At 47.8% G+C, this 16,811-nt stretch overlaps 1 protein-coding gene across 1 annotated transcript in view; it reads right to left on the bottom strand.

Annotated features, from left to right (window-relative positions):
* Window positions 1-16,309, bottom strand: part of PRDM16 (PR/SET domain 16) — a 300,139-nt gene extending 283,830 nt beyond the window's left edge. The window contains exon 1 of the mRNA XM_059487466.1: window positions 16,220-16,309. Coding sequence (XP_059343449.1) covers window positions 16,220-16,256 — 37 coding nt within the window. The 5' untranslated portion in view covers window positions 16,257-16,309. The remainder of the gene's footprint in view (window positions 1-16,219) is intronic.
* Window positions 16,310-16,811: the final 502 nt, after the last annotated feature.

Here is a 16,811-nt window from a genome sequence, read left to right as displayed (position 1 = left end):
ATTTTTCGCATAAATCTCAAGAATAAACATGTTTCTGTATTTCTCTTACTTAATTAAGTGCATGTTTCATAAAAAAAAAAAAAATAGCCAACATAGACAAATTAGGCAAAGAATCATTTGTTTAATCAAAGGGGAAACTCGCACTGCAAGTGAAGGGGGAAACTCCTGAAGCTTTGGCTCTCGCTTCTGGTGAGTGCTGAGGGCTCAAAAACTCCTCCAAATTATCCAAATGTGTTCATCCTACATAAAATCTGTGCTGGGAGTCACTCCCACAATGCTCTTGCAGCAAAGGAAAAAATTGGGAAATATTCCCTGTGGAACAACAAGGTTGGGCTGAACCCAGGGTGGCTGCAGGGATGGAGGGGAAGGAGCTGTGCCAGCCCCTCCACCCCACACCAATTAAATCATGGCATCATTAAGGCTGGAAAAGGCCTCCAAGGTCATAAAGTCTGACCTCTGACCAAACACCAGCCCACCAACCCACAGAACATCCCACCCCACCATCCTGACATGGAAACAGCAGCAATTCCTCTCCCCTCTCCCAGGAAATCTTCCCTGCCTTCACCTGGATTAATTTTTTTAAGTTTTTTATCCAGGTGAAGTGTAGAGGATCCCTGTGGATCCTCTACAGTGGTGGGTTTTGAGGTGGTTTGTGGTGTTTTTTTCCAAGGTTTTAATAAAAATCCCTCAGCAGCACTTCCAGCTCCTTCACTCTTTCAATGTGTGAACACCAAAGTTGTTCCTGCTCCTTGCTCGAAGGAGAGAAACAAGAAATTAAACCAAGAAATAGCAGCAATAAATGTCTGAATTTTAGGTCCTTAGCAGGATTATTTTGTCTTTTCACAAATTTGCTTTCCCCTCCGCACAAAAGTTTGCACAGCTGAATAGGTTTGGAGTTCAACAAGGGATAAAATAATGCCTCAAAAGTTGGTGACCTAAAAGATAAAGGACATCTCAGGGAGTTCTGTGCATCTAGAAGGGTTTTAGGGAAGAACACCTAAGAGATAAAGGACATCCCAGGGATTTCTCTGTAGCTGGAAGGGTTTTAGGGCAAGTAACCTAAAAATAAAGGACATCTCAAGGAGTTCTGTGCAGCTGGAAGGGTTTTAGGGCAGGACACCTAAGAAATAAGGGAAATCACAGCGAATTCTCTGTAGCTAGAAGGGTTTTAGGGCAGGACACCTAAGAGATAAGGGATGCCCAGGGAGCTCTGGAAGGGTTTTAGGCCAGCTGGAAAGGTTTTAAGGTAGATTACCTAAGAAATAAAGGACATCCCAGGGATTTCTGTGCTGCTGGAAGGGTTTTAGGGCAGAACACCTAAGAAATAAAGGGCATCACTTGCCTGCCCAGGAATGGCTCCTCCCTGAGGAACCTGGAGCAGCCCTAACCCCAGTGCCCTCCTGGCATGGAGCAAAGGTTGGGTTTCCAGCCGCTGGCTTCTCTGCCCATCCCTGCAGCACAGGGGGGTTACCCCAGCCTTTGATTCTTGTGGCAAAGCCCAAAATCTCTCAGGTGTTGGCACAGAGAGGCCTTTTAATCTCATTTCACTGCAAACTCCTCTCCCCTGGCAGCCAGCTCTGCCCCAGGCCCGAGCCCTCAGGGCGCAAAGCTGCCGATGGCTTTGGGAGCAAACCCAGCAGCATTATTCCATTTCCCCCTCGCTGAACAAAAGTATTGAGGTCTCTTTGTGAGGGAAAAGCCAAGCTGGATTCCTTTATCCCCCTGCCCTTTGCGCTCACAATGCCACACTCTGTCTGCCGGGCCCAGGAGGGGAGTGTCCCCAAGGTCCCCACAGGATTTCAGGCCTCTGGTAATGGAGTCCTGGGCCTGAGGGGAAGCAGCAGCCTCCTCCAGGCTCGCCTTTGAACGAGGCTAGTCTGTCAGGGCTGGGGAGCAATTTAAAACCACGGGGAAAGGGGGAGCTTAGGTGGAGAAGAATGATTTCTTATCAAAGCTGCCAATAGAGGAGACCCAGGTGGTCTCAGGGCTGAGGGGGATCCCAAAGGCTGCGGATGAGATTGAGGAATAAATGGGGGTTTTAGCAGCTCAGGCCAGCCTTGGGAGTGGACAACCAACACTGGCGTCCTCCTGGGGGTGGCAATGCTGAAATTTCCTCCTGGGGGTGACAATGATGACATTTACTCCTGGGGGTGGCAATCCTGAAATTTCCTCCTAGGAAAAAACAGACCTACAGGTAGAAGCATTTCAGAGAGGGCTGGGATCCAGGGAGAATCAGAAATTCCCTGAAATGTTTTATATACCCAGACATGAGAGAGGGATGCCAAAGGCTGCAATGAGCAGGTGAGATTGAGGAATAAATGGGGGATTTTAGCATCTCAGGCCAGCCTTGGGAGGGGACAATCAACATTGCTGTCCTCCTGAGGGTGGCAATGCTGAAATGTCCTCCTGAGGGTGGCAATGCTGAAATTTCCTCCCAGAAAGCACCAGACCCACAGGTAGGAGCATTCCAGAGGGGGCTGGTATCCAGGGGAGGATCAGAAATTCCCTGAAATGTTTTATACACATCCACACACAAAGAAGGTGGGCAATGGGAAGCCACAAGAACACACTTGGACACGATGGTTAACCGAGCTCTCTGAAGCTGCTGGGGCTGATTTTGGGGTGAAGAGGAAGAACACAGAAGATTTTTGCAGATTTGGGAGATTTTGATTTGGGAGATTTTTCAGTGTGTCTTTCATTTTGGACCCTGTCACTCCCACCCTCCCAGACCTATCCCATTTTGTTCCATCCCTCATCTCAAGTGAAACAGAATTCTCATTTCTCTCTGGTTTCTGGGAATATTAAAGGCAGTTTGTGCAAGAAACAAGCCAAGTTGCAGGAATAAAGTTGTTCTCAGGCAAGGAAACTCAGCAACTGCTGTCACCAAACAATTGGGCTTAAAAACATTTAAAAACCTGTTTTAAAGCACTGTCTGTGCACAGGAAACATCCCAGACTTCACTGAAGACATTGAGAGTCTTTCTAATACCTTGAAGTGTGTGGGGGGAAGTGTAATCTGTTTTGATAACTCCTGACATTAAACAGTGATAAATAATTAAATCTGTTTAACTGTTTCATTAACTAAAGATAGATGGGGAGAGCTCCACAGATAGAAAATAGATCAAAAAGATTGAGGCTGGCTCTAAATTCCCCTGATGTTTTATGACACCATTTGTATTCTGTCACTCACTAGCTTTATGTATAGTCCAAACTGTGAACTGAATACCCCATTCAGAAAGCCACTCACTCTGCATGTTATTGCAATTTAATATTTTCACACACAGACACATCATTATCTTGGAACCTGACACTGCAAGGAGAATTCAGTAATTTTTCAAGAGTGCTGGTTGTTGGGGTATTTTTTTTGTTCTAATGCAAGCACTGAGGCACAAGGATCTAAATGGCCACTCTGCCAATATTTAACCTCTACATAGATACATCAGCAGGTTGGCACTGGGCTGTTTTGGGGGCTTTTTCTCATTTTAAACATGTCATCTTGAAAGAATTAAAAAGGAAAATTAAGAATCTGCCACTGCAAATAAGAATAAAACTCCTTGCAGAATTATAACTTGTGTTCTGAACTAGAAATAAAGATATAAAATATATCTATTGACATGGAAGTCCTCCAGGCTGTCTCTTCAGTCTTCAATTACCAAAACATTGCCTTGGAATGGGATCATCACACTTATTCTAGGATTCTGAGGGGGCAGAAATACACATTGCTCTGGGATATTTGAGAAGAATCAGGCACAGAACTCAACAAATTGCAGATTAAAATAAAAACCAAACCGAGCACATTTACAAATATTTAAAAGCCAAATCACACCAGAAGAACTTCAGAAGTGGAGACAAAGGCAGGGCTGATTGTTTTCCATGGAGATAAATCCTTCTTACCCCAGCCCCTTGGTGGTTAATCATTTACCAGAGCTGCACAGCGACCCAGACAGAAGGAAAAACTCTTTATTTGGAAACACCATGGATATCCCAAAGATTCCAGGGCGTCCAGGACCTGCTCCAAAGTCCTGCAAAGTCCATGGGAAGACCACCAAGAACCACCAAGGCCTTCAGCAGGTTTGAGGCTCCCAGCAGTGAGATTTTGATGATGGAAGGTTCCCTCGAGGCCCTGAAGATCTGCACAGGGGGAAAGGGAAAATTCCATCCTGGGAAAGGCAAAATTCCATCCTGGAAAATGCAAAATCCATCCTAGATATCCCAGTTCCTGCTGCTGAATTGGACACAAGCCTCAATTTGTCCTGTTACCCCCTTGGGATTTTCACAGGGGGAGAAAAGAGGGCTCAGAGCAAAGGAATCTGCCACAATTTCACTTTGCCCCCAAAGCTCTGGATTCTGCAGCAAATAACCAGGAATTCTCAGGCAGGGAGGGTGAGCAGGGCCATTTCTTTGTGCTTTTCCTCCAGGTTTGGGATTGGGGCTGAGCCACTGACCCAGCAGAATTCTGCTCAGCTCCCCCAGCCCAGCCTGCAGGTCCTTATTCCTGGCCTGAAAAGCCAAATTCTCCAATAAAACATAAATATAACACAAATATAACTTAAATATAGCAGAAATCCCCTGGATATCACAGCCACAGGAACACCAAGAGGTGCTGAGTGGAATTAATTCTCCAGCAGAGCTTTTTCTGGTTAATGCCTCCAGACTTGTTTCTCAAACTGCTAAACCATGATATTTATTAATAAAAAAACCCTCTTTTTTGGTTACTGTCCATTGGGTAAAAATAGATTTATAGATGGGTGTGAAACTCAGCTCCTTCCCCTGATCTACTGCAACAGATACTGCAGCTCCAAAAATCAATATTTAGCTGGGAATTGGCTCCTAGGAAAAACTCTCTGGCTGTGGCTGGAGATGATGTTGGTGACACCACCCCACCCAAAAATGCTTCTTTATCTGAAATGGGACTTAAAAAGCCAAGAGTTAAGAGAGGAAATGAAAAGCAGATTTGGAAACGTGGGACATCTGCATCACCCACCTGCTGCTGGAGCAGCTGTGGAGTCCAGCAGGGAACCTCTGGGGGTTTGCACAGGTTGGTGTCTCTTTGCTTCACAGGTGCACCCATTTTTATACCAATAATCATAAAGCCCTGAAATAAATTATTTCAGGAAGCTTTAGAATCACCTAAAAGATCTCAACTGAGCAAATATTGTGTCTGTGGGGTAAAGAGGGAATGCCTGAATGTTTCAGGGAGCATCAGTAGCTCCTCAGGCATTTCCTTGAGGACACAGTGAAGATAACTTGGATTTCCTGCAGGGTTACCTGAGAAAATCCCTCCCTAATAAACACTATCAGCAACAGAGGACAAAGGACCAAATTCTGCCCTGGACTTTCCCTGGATAAAAACTTGCAGGGAATTCTAGCAGGAAACGTTTAAGAACTCACAAAGTAACCAAGATCTGGTTTTATTCTCCTGTATGGGATACATGAGCAGAACTGTTGCTGAGCAAAAGGCTTTTGAAAGTTCTCCACGAGGTATCAACTCCTTTTAAATCTGCCTATTGTGCCATGTAGGGATTGAAATTTATTTTATCCCTATGTGATAATTCTGAAATAAAATATATGATCACTCGCAAGTGGTGCAAGTTCTTTATTTCACATTGAGGCAATAAAATATAAAATGAAACCAGTCCTTTTCTATAAACAGAAAAAAATAAATGGTGGAGTGATTTTATACTACATGAACTCACAGCACAGCCATTTAAAAATTCATTTACATGACTGAGCCCAAAAGGTCCATTTGCCATGAAATAAAAAACACTAAACACTGTCCTGAAAGCAAAGAAAATGCCAGACTACAAGCAAACAAAAGCTTTTTTTTATTAGTGGCTGAGATGGAATGAAAGATTTTTAAGCCAAATATGAAACTTGCAAAAAAAAAAAAAAAAAAAGGGAAAAATCTTTTGCAGCAAATTCAACAAAATCATCCCAAGGAGCTTGGTGGGAGCTGGACCAACACAAAGGTGATTAATGAGACATTGCTGGTCCAGAAATCACAGAGTGCATCCCTCCCATGTCACAGATGGAGCAGCTGAGGGTAAATTATTTTTTTAAGCTGGGAAAGTTACTTTGTCAGCTCAGTGAAATGCCAAATTCCTGCTTTTCCTGCATCCTGGAGCAGGTAATGTTGGTTCAGCGTGCTCCAAGTCGGTTTTGTTGTAACAACAGGGCACAGGAGCTGCCCTCATTCCACCACTGCTCCATCCTGCAACTTTTCCATGTTCAGAGCAAAACTTTGGGTCAAACTTCCTGCATTTGTTCCCAGCCAACACATCCTGAGAGAAGGAGAAGAAACTCCTCAGCTAACACAGCCCTGGAGCTGGTCCCAGCCTAATCCTGAGCCTAAACTCGGGTAAAGCTGCTCATGGCAATGATGGAAAATTCTCCTTTTTTCCCCTTTTATCCTGCAGTTTTCCTGACACCCCACAGAGCCCAGGCCACCAAGAGAGAGCTGTGATCCCAATCCCAGCCCTCCAGCTGGCTGCTGAGAATTTCAGACTTTCTGTGCTGATAGGAGAACACTGCATTGACCTGAGAAAGCTTCAAAACTCGAATTCTAGAACTGGGATTACGGGTGTGATTAATTCTAAAAATTAATTCCAGAACTGGGATTATGGGTGTGATTAACTCTAAAAATTAGTTCTAGAACTGGGGTTATGGGCTGAATGAAAGTGTGTAATATCACATGGTGGAAAACTTAAAGTTTTAGCATATATTAATATATATAAAACAAGATAGAGCTTTTAAGGCAGAAGCTGCTCCTTCTTCTTCACCTTCCTCTTCATAGCTTTAGGTGATATTTTATAAGAATCAACCCTCCATTGGCACCACTCTGTGCCCTCCAAACCCAGGAGAGAAACTGCCCTGAGCTTCTTTATTCCCCCTGAAGTGATTTCACCCTGAGTAGGAAATAAAGCTGATTTTTCTCCTGCCCTGCCACACTAATAAAACAATAAATTGGTATCACTTGCAACAAGGTGCCGCTGCTGTAAAGTTAAAGATAGGGAAAGAAAATGAACTACTGGTTATGACAGCAGGGGAAGGGAGAAGAAATAAATAAAGCTGAGTGCGTGCAAGGGAGCAGATGGCTCATGTCCAGTGTGGCCCATCCTCTGTGGATTACTCCCCTGGAAAGGAAGTCCTTGCCACTTCAGAAAATAGCAATCTGTCTAAAAAATGCTGAGGTTATAGAATTGATCATTCCTTAAGTTAAGGAGAACAACCAAGCTGAGCCAAAGTGCATTTCTGCAGCAGATATTGATCTGCAGAGGCTGGGAGTGAACCCCCTTCAAGCACTTCTAGACCCATATTTGTACATTTTTATTATGCACATGCACACAAATCTCTGGGGCCGTGTCCTCAGCTGGTGAAAATTAGGTTCATTGATGTTGGTGCTGATTTACATGAGTCAGGGATCTGGCCTTGCATTTCAAAAAGAAATCTTGAGTTTCAGCAGAAATCCTGAGTTTCAGCATTCAGCATAAATCTTGAGTTTCTGCAGAAATCCTGAGTTTTAGCAGAAATTCTGAGTTTCATCAGAAATCCTGAGTTTTAGCAGTTTTACCTCAGATCAGGCACAAGTGCTGTGCCCAGCCTTACTCATGGGTTACACATCTCTTAATCCAGCCCTGGGTGTTCTTACACAGGGGAAAATGTTCGTTTTAAAAACAAAAAGAGCAGTTTTGTGGCCAAATTGTGGCATCTGAAAAATACCCAGGTGGAGTGAGAGGGGTAGAGTGTGAATCAAAGTGTCAGGATCTGGATGTGTTGAGGATTTGGGTTCAGATGGGTTGGGTTGGGCTGAACCTCCCAGAATCAGAACTGATTTTGGAAATTCAGAGTGGTATGGGCACAGTGTCAGCTTTTCCTCCCACCTCAGAGGCCAAAGGAACACTCAGAGCTGGTTTGAGATGTTCCCCACTGAGTTTCATGGGGAAAAAAAGCTGAATTTTTGAATATTCCTCATCTGCACTGCTGATGAAACTTCTCCTTGCAGTAACCCTCCCAAAACTGGAATTACAACTGGAGCAACACAAATTTGGTTCAGAAAAAACCCTGAGTGCTGAGAGTCCATCTCCAAAGCAGGGAGCTTCAGGCAGGATCTCTGTGTGTTGAGGATTTGGGTTCAGATGGGCTGGGCTGAACCTCACAGAATCAGGGCTGATTTTGGGAACTCTTCCCTCTCACCTCAGAGCCCAAAGGAACACTCAGAGCTGGTTTGGGATGTTCCCCACTGGGTCTCATGGGAAGAAAATGTGAATTTTTGAATATAGCTGAAGAATATTTCAAAGCATTGCTGAATTTCCTCATCTACGCTGCTAATGAAACTTGTCCTCCCAAAATTGGAATTACAACTGGAGCAACACAAATTTGGTTCAAAAAAACCTCTGAGTGCTGAGAGTCCATCTCCAAAGCAGGGAGCTTCAGGCAGACACAGGGGGGATTTTCTGCTGGGGAAGCAACCCATGAATCATTCAATAAAGCCTCCTTTTGATAATGAATAGCCAACCTTCTCCGGTGGTGATAAGATATTTTAACTGAAAACATCAGGCCGTGTTTAAAAAATGATTACAAATTATTTTAACAGCGTATTTGCAGAGGGTTATAAAAACAGCTATAATATTTTTGTCTTGGATTCTAGAATTACCAGGGTGACAGCTAATGCAGTAATGATTTGTTTCAAATGCCAGTGTTTAAGCTGTATAAAGCTGATTTTATACATTTTTCCAGTAGGCCGCATTGTAGTTAATGAAATTAAACACACCAATCGCATTTGTCCCCAGGGGATGAGGAACTGAACACGCCACTGGTTTATTTTTTTATTAAAATAAATTGCAGCCAGCAAGATGGACTAATTGCCTACAGAATTGAAAAAGAAACATTCCATTGATATAATTAAGCCAATTTTCATGGACAAAAATAGTTATAGTGGATATAAAATAAGCAGAGCATTCAGGGCAGTTTGACTTCTCCCCAGCTCTCTGTGTTTTGTCCAGAACATTAACTATTAAACAAATATGGATCTCAAACGGGCTGACAGCGTTATCTGGTAATGATGGCTAAATTGATCCCAATAGCTGAGGCCAGGGCATTGTGTCTCAGGGCTCTGCTGGGAGAATTCCCAAGCCAAGAACAACAGAGAAGCAAAAAAAAAAAATCCCCAAAAAAAACCAAAACCCACCTCCCAAACCGGGACCTTAAAGCAAAACACCTGAAAGATGTAAAACTATGGAGGTAAAAATTAATCAGCACCTGGTTTCTCTTGGGCTGACACTTCACCCCTGGTGCCTGTGCAGCTTTGGGGAGGGCTGTGGTGCAGCCAGCCCCGCTCTTGTCCCTAAAACAATCCCAAAAAGGGGATGGTGAAGAGAAGACAAAGTCTTTCCACAAAGTCTTTCCACAAAGTCTTTCCACAAAGTCTTTCCGCACCAGCTCGGTTGCAGACCAGGATTTACCATGATGGGAGCATTATTCTGTGGCCTACTGGAAATAATTTGGCTGTCTCAGTCCATTTTCACCTGGCAAATGTCTCCCCAAGAGGACCAGTGGCCTCGTTTGAGCACAAAAGTGGGTTCAGTGGTACAGAACCCCCCACCTTATTAGGTTTTTTTATATAAATTTGGGTAAAACACCATTTTTAGGGAGCATGATCAAAGTTCAGTCACCCTCTGTGCAGAAACTTTCCTTCCTCCCACTGTCCTGCACTTAAATCCATGGAAAAGGAATTCATTTTCCAAACCTATCCACCAAGACATCCCTTGCTGCAGGAAAATTTCTTCTCAATTACAGAAAAAAAAAAAAAAACCCAAAGATAAAAAATCTCCTTATTCAGGGCATGAACATTCAGAAGCATGATGCACACTTAGAGCAGGGATGAAAGTCATATTTCATTTTTATGAGCAGAGAAGGTGCCATCACTCAGGGAGGGAAGAGGAGGAAGAAATCCTCCACGGGACAGGGACACTCTGTTACAGATCTGGACGGTGCACAAGGCAAACCCAAGTGCAATAAAAATGAAAATAAACAGCCGTGAGGAGGTAGCGCTGATGCATGAAAATCCATTAGGAAAAGAAAAGAAATAATAAGGTCGTAGATCTTTTCCACTCCAGCATCCCTGAACTGAAATTTCTCCAGAAAAAAAAAAAATTAAAAAATAAAGAAAAAAAAGGAAAAAAATAAAAATAAAAGTTAAAAGGTGTGTTTAAGATGAGAAAGGCCAGCAGGAATTTTGGAGGGGGATGCCATATCAACAGGCTGTTACCCAGAGTGGAACAAATGTGTTTGCACATCCCCAGCTGCAGACAGACACTGTGGATGTGCATTTATTGATGTGCTGGGCTCTCACCCCCCCGGGATGAACGCTGTCTTTTGGGAAATAAGCACGAGAAAATCATTATCAGCCAAGATTTGGGATTTCCCCTTAGCGCTAAATCGGAGTTTGTCATTTAAATAATCCCTAAGTGGGGGTAAAAAATAAACACATCCAGTAATAGGGGAGAGCCAGCAAGTTGTGGAAATAAAGCTTGAGCTTGTCCTGGCCCACGGAGGGCACAAATAATCCCAGGTGCCACCAGCTCTGTGCCACAGGAAGGGTCTGGGTTGGCAATGCAGCTTTTACTTCCACTGAACAATTTCACCCAGCTGAAGTTTTAATGCACCAAGACAGGAGGGAAATAATAATAACCAGAAAGAATGGAATTTTTACAGGTAGAAGGCTGTGAAAAATGTGGATTCTCCTCCTGATTCTGCCACCAGGAGCGGGCAGGGATCCTGCACAAGTCGCTGCTCTCACCTCCTCCCTTCCCCAGCCCTGCCGGAGGATCTCAACTCATTCCCCAGCATCCAGGTGGCTCCTGAGCCTCACCTCCTTCATGTTTGCAAACTTCTCATGCCTTTGTCTTTAAAGCACCGTATTAAACAGCACCGAGCTTTTTATAAACCACCTAAGCCCTAATAATCATAGCCATCATCACAATAATAACACTTCTCACTCAACAGGGCCTTTCCTTGCGAGAATCTCCGGCTGCTTTGCAGACACGAAGGAGCTCAGCCGTGCCTGGAGAGGCGATTTCCCTGCGGCACAGGAGATTCCTGTGCCATTCCCTGCGGCACAGGATATTTCTGTGCCATTCCCTGCGGCACAGGAGATTTCTGTGCCATCCCCTCCAAGGATCGGAGCCCGCAGCCCGGCGGGCAGGTGGAACCGGAGAATTCCGGCAGAATTCCCCGCTCGTGGAACGCTCCGGAGCCGGGATATCATCGCAGCGAGAGGCAGCGATGAATTACAGCGCTGCCGTGGGGTGAAATCCAAGCTCCTGCCTCGCTTTTTTTGCCTGTAAAGGAGCGGGGATCGTGCGCGCTTCAGGTGCGCTGCGCTCCATCCCGGCCGCCTCTTCCCAACCTCGGGGCTCTCTGATCCCGCTAACGTGTGGCTAAAATCGGCCAAAAGGGCATTTCTGTTCTTTCCCAACATCAGCGTCTTCCCCAGGTATTTTTAATAGCAGCCCTCAGGAAAATGTTGCGTTTATTTTTATCCCCCCAGCTCATTAAAGATCTCCCCTGCCATCCCTGAGCTCACCCAGCAGTCCCGGTGCAAAGCCTAAAAATAAAGCAGGTTTGGGTGGTCGAGTTAAAAAACCAAACATAAAGTACAGATTCAGTCCGATTTCTTCACGGAACATTCTGGGTCGTGACCGTGCAGTAGCTGTGATTTTAATGCGCGTTTTAAGAGCTTTGTATGTGCGCTGCCAGCCCGACAGACAAACGCCTCCGCACAGACAGACACGGAGGTTTTACAGGCAACGGGAATTCCGTGAAATGGGGGAATTCGGCGGGTTTGGGATAACGCGCCTTTCTCTGACGCACTTTATAAACTCAGATTTGCGAGCAGAGCCGCCAGCGCCCCGTGATGCGAGCGCACGTGGATGGGCATCACACGCACCTCATCCGAGCGGCTCGGACACCCAGGAGCGCTGGCCGGACCCCAATCCCGATCCCTTTGGCACCTCGGAGCTGCCCCGCGGCTGAGAGCAGCCTGTGCTCCTCATCCAAACCCCGGCTCGGTGCCCCCGTTTGCCAAATTCCTGCCCAGGCCAAGGAGAGGACGTGCCCTGCAGTTGTTCCCTCTGTGCTTTTCCCCAGATAACCCACGCGTGACGAGTGGGGGAATTGATGCATTATATTTATAGAATTTGAGGGGGAAATGAAAAAAAAAATAAATTAAGAGTAAAGCGATCTCAACTCCTCGGCGATTTTTGTTGAAGCGCTAATTACGCATCACCTTAATTAGCGGATCAACCCCCCCTTCTTCCTTTCCCCGCATCCCTAATTGCCTAATTGAACAGATCCGGGGCAGGACAGGGGGGGACCCAGGCACGGTGGGGACCCGGCGGCGGCTCCGCACCTGCGCTGGGCTCCGCACCCGCGGCCGCCGCTCGGGAGAGCTTTGGGGACATCCCGGTCACCGAGGGCACGGAACCGGGCCGGGCACAGCTCGCTGCCTCCCTCCGCTCCCCGTGATCGGGGTCTGGGTAGGGACAGGGCACAGGGAGAGCTTCGGAGATGGGAAAAAATCCCAACGCCCCAAAGCGCCATAAATTTCCCTGCTCGGTGCGTGGCAGCGTTGGAAGCGTCTGTGGGAGCACAGACGGAGCCGGGAAGTGGCGCTTGGGCTCCAGCTCTCCTCGCCTTCTCTCTCTGCCTTTCCCCTTCGCTGTCTCTACAGCTTTAGTTAAAATAAAATTAATAAAATATCAGTCAACGGGAAGCCTGTTCTCTCCTCGAAGGTGAAACCGGTGCCGGGCACGGCAGGGTTGGGTTCACAACCATTTCCCTGCCAGTCCAGCGTGCCCGGAGGATGCACCAGCGCTGCCTGAAAACTCCGGCCCCGAAGTATGCCTCGCTCCTATTGCTAACAGCGAAAAACAAACGGGGCTGCAGAAATATCAGTCATAATTTGCCAGCATTTATTTAAAACCCTGCGATCCTGCCGCGTGCAGCTCGGTGTTGTGGCTGTACTCTGAAATTCATGGATTTCGAAAGGAAACGAATTCGCTTTGAGCGTGCAGCGCCCAACTCCTGGGTCATTTTCCTCCTCTGCATCCTCTCCCTGCCAGCAGCAGCGAGACCCCCGGTGCTGCAGAGCCTTCTCCCCGCTGCCCAGATTTTATTTTCTCGCGGAAAAACGAGGCCCTGGGAGCCGGGGACACGGCGTGGCCTTCAAGCTGCCCGTCCCGCTGATCCCTTCGGGGCTGCGGGGGATGCGGGGGCAGCGCTCACCTGGGCTCCGGCACCCCCGGGACTGCTGTGCCTCCCCGCACCCTTAGCGAGCCTCGTGTTCTGATTTACAGCGTTTCTAAAGGCTCCGGGAGCCACGGAGAGAGCGAGAACCATTCCCGGCTCCGGTTCAGCTCGGCTGCCCTCGGTACCTGCCGCTCTCCCCACCGAGAATTCCTCTCCCAGCCCAGCGCACACGCGTTCTCCCCTTTTCCCAGGCAGGTAATATTGTGGAATTCCCAGCGGAGCCTCACATCTGCTTGAAATATTGTCCAATGAAATGAAATTTTCCAGCGCACAGCGTGGTTTTAAAGCCCCGTGCGCCGCTCGCACGGCTCGGCGGCCACGCACCGGGGCCGTGCGGACTCTCCCAGCTCCCACAGCCACTCCTGGGGCTGGAACAGCCAAAAAAACGAGTTTGGAAGGGACCTGAGGTGCTCCATACAGTGAAAGAAGTTGTGGCTACTTCTTCGGGGAAAATACAGCGAGATCCCACACTCGTGTCCGTGTTTAATCTGTTTGGCAAATAAATACTCCTGGGATATTGAAACCTTAGCTCCGGACTACTGTTTTGAACTGTGATCCCTAAAAAATCCTCGGTTGAAACCCCATAAACCGTTGGGCCTTGTATTGTATTAAACACCTGATTTTAATCAGGGCTCAGCCTCCGAGCAGGCGCTTCCAGGCGTGTTCGCGGCCGCCGGGAAGGGCTCGCTGCCGGCCGTGGAGATCCCAGCCCTTCCCCGAGCTCTTGAGATATCCAAACACCGAAAATCTTTCAGCTCTTAACTGCAGGAGCTCGCTGGGAGCTCACGGAGGGAGCGTGGAGGGTCCCAGCCGCACTCAAACGCGGCCGGATCCGCATCGCACCCACCAGGGACACATCTGTAAAAACCCGCACTGAACCCATCTGCAAAAAAAAAAAAAAACCCCGGGGCCTTTTCAAGAAGTAAAAAGAAAGAGAAGGAAAAGCGAGGGGGAAAAAAATTAAAAAGAAAATAAAAGTAAAAGTGAAATATTCCTCCTTATTTAACCATTGAACTTCGCTTTTCCAGCCAAGAGAGCTCTGAAAAATCATTCCTCGCTTTAACAACCTAAAACAATAAGTGACGACTTTTTTAAAAAGTTATTATTTGAACGGGGACGCTTGAAACGAGTGTTTATTGTAAAAAATAAATTAAAGCAAAATAAAATCCCTGGATTAATTCAATGAACTTCCCGTCTAACGCCCAGGCCATGGGGTGACAATGTTGACCACGCTCAGGGTCACCCATCCCGCCCTAAAGAGAACCGAGGGAGGTGTTCGGGGGACACACGGACACGCTTTGGGCACAGCGGGGACCTTCCTGGATCGCGATGGGAAATGTCGCGACACCAAGGTGACCCGCGGGACCTGGGGCCGCAAAACAGCGGCGGCGGCCGGAGCTCGGGGCCGGCGACAAAGCGACTTTGTGAGGAAAGCGGCCCCGGGAGTTTTGGGGAAGGGTCCCCCTTAGAGCCGGGTGTCATCCCGGGGGGCGGCACCGACCCTCGCTGACCTTGGCGGCCGGGAAAGGCTCCGAAATGACGAACTTGAATGAGAAAATCCGCCCCGGAGCCCACGCGTGGCAGCGCTGGAGCGCCCGTGACCCCTCGGCAGCGGCGGGGAGAGGCTGAACCCCGAATGGGGCATTCAGGAGGGGATGTTCTCCATCACATTGGGGGGATCCCCCCGGCTCTGAGTGGCCCCAGGTCCCCGTGGAAAGCCACGCGAGGAACCGGAGCGGGCACCGCTGCTCGCCCCAGGCTTTTCCGAGAGCTGCGAGCGGAGTTTCCAGCGGGGCACAGACTGAGCTGGAACTTCTGCAGCTCCGCACACTTCGCACAGAGAGGCAGAGCGAAACAGAAACTAAATAACAGTAGTAGTAGTAATAATAATAATAATGAGAATAATAATAATAATAAAAGGACAGACAGGCTGCCCAGCTCCGGGATCGTGCGCTGCCATCGGAATCGAACAGGGGAATCACCGAGGAACCATCCCGAGCCTTTGCAGCGGGACTCTGCGGGCAGAGAGGACCCGCTCTTCCCTGCTTAAGCCACACTCTCCTTCCTCCTCGGAAAATCCAGTCTAAAAACCACTCGAAAGAAAGAACGAACGGGGAGAGGGTCCGCTGGAAGACGGAGCGGGGGGAAAAAGCTGCGCGAGACTTACGAGCTGCAATTCCACTCCCCAAGTAAATTTTAAAAAATTAAAAATTAAAGACACTCCCCCCACACTCCCCTCCCCCAGACCTTCTTAACCCCCAGCTGGGACACCCGAGCTGCCTTCAGGATCTTCCCTCTGGACCTGCGACTCCAAAGCCCCTCACTGAGAGCGGATCCATTTTTTGCTACAAATTCTCTTCCTTCCCTCTCTCCTCGATAATTGTTCCCGAGACCAGAAGGGTTTCTCCCACTCCCCCCCCCTCTGCCTGTCTCTCTCCTCTCTCCCCCCTCTCTCCAGAGCACTCCGTCTCTCGGCTCCCGCCGGCAGATGCCAAACGCAGACCTCTAGCGCCCACTATTTCAGGAGCCGGGAATATTATTTCACAAGACTTGGGAACGACTCAATAAAAAAAAAAAAAAAAAAAAAAAAAAAAAAAAAAAAAAAAAAAAAAGTTGCTCGCTATCCCCTTTCGTCAACTTCCAGCTCCAACTTTCGCTTTTCTCCCCCGGCCCCGCAGCGCCGCACCGCCGGCGGAGCGCGGAGCGGGCAGCGCGGAGCAGCGCGGGGCAGCGCGGGGGGATCCGCGCCCAGGGGCGGGCGGGCGGTGCGGGCAGCGCGGCCGCCGCCGCGGGGAGGGAGAGAGGGAGGGAGGGAGGGCGAGAGAGGGGCTCAGCCCCGCGCAGCCCCCGGCCCGGCTCCGCGCCCCCGGGCCCGCCGCCGGTACGCGGAAGAAGGGAGAGAAAGGACCTACTTTTGGGCAGTTTTCTCGCCCTCGCCTTGGATCTCATCGTGTCGGCGTGTGGATTCCTCTCCTCCTCCTTGAGCCCAGAAGCAGCTACACACTATCTTCATCTCCCCAGCATTGTCAGTTTGGACACCTTCGCACATGCGCACAGAGCATTCAATCTGACACCCTCACCAGGGCCAAAAAAACTTTCCAATGTATTCATCATCATCGGGCTGGTTTGGTTTTTTTTTTTTTTTTTTTTTTTCTTCTCTCTCTTTTTTTTTTTTTTTTTTTTTTTTTTGTCCTATCCTCTTCCTCAGACCACTTATCTCTGCCCCCTCCTCTCTGCCGGCACCATCACAGCCTTCCCTGATCTGCCCCTTTAAGAAAAATCAGCCCTCTCCGCTCCTAACCCTCCGCACACTGACCTTACACACTGGACAATATTTAAGGATCAAGGTGCCATCCTATAAAGAGGTGATTATTATTATTATTATTCTATTATTATTGTTGTTACTACTAAATAGCAATGCTGTAGAGAAAGTTTGTTAGTAGTTGTCATCTCGTAAACGTTCCTAGCTTGGACATGCTTTTGTTTTTAATCTGAAAAATGTTT

This window comes from Ammospiza nelsoni, chromosome 22, assembly GCF_027579445.1.
Source record: "Ammospiza nelsoni isolate bAmmNel1 chromosome 22, bAmmNel1.pri, whole genome shotgun sequence".
NCBI classification, from domain to species: domain Eukaryota; kingdom Metazoa; phylum Chordata; class Aves; order Passeriformes; family Passerellidae; genus Ammospiza; species Ammospiza nelsoni.
Note: the sequence above shows the minus strand (reverse complement) of the source record. Positions and strands in the feature narration are given on the sequence as shown.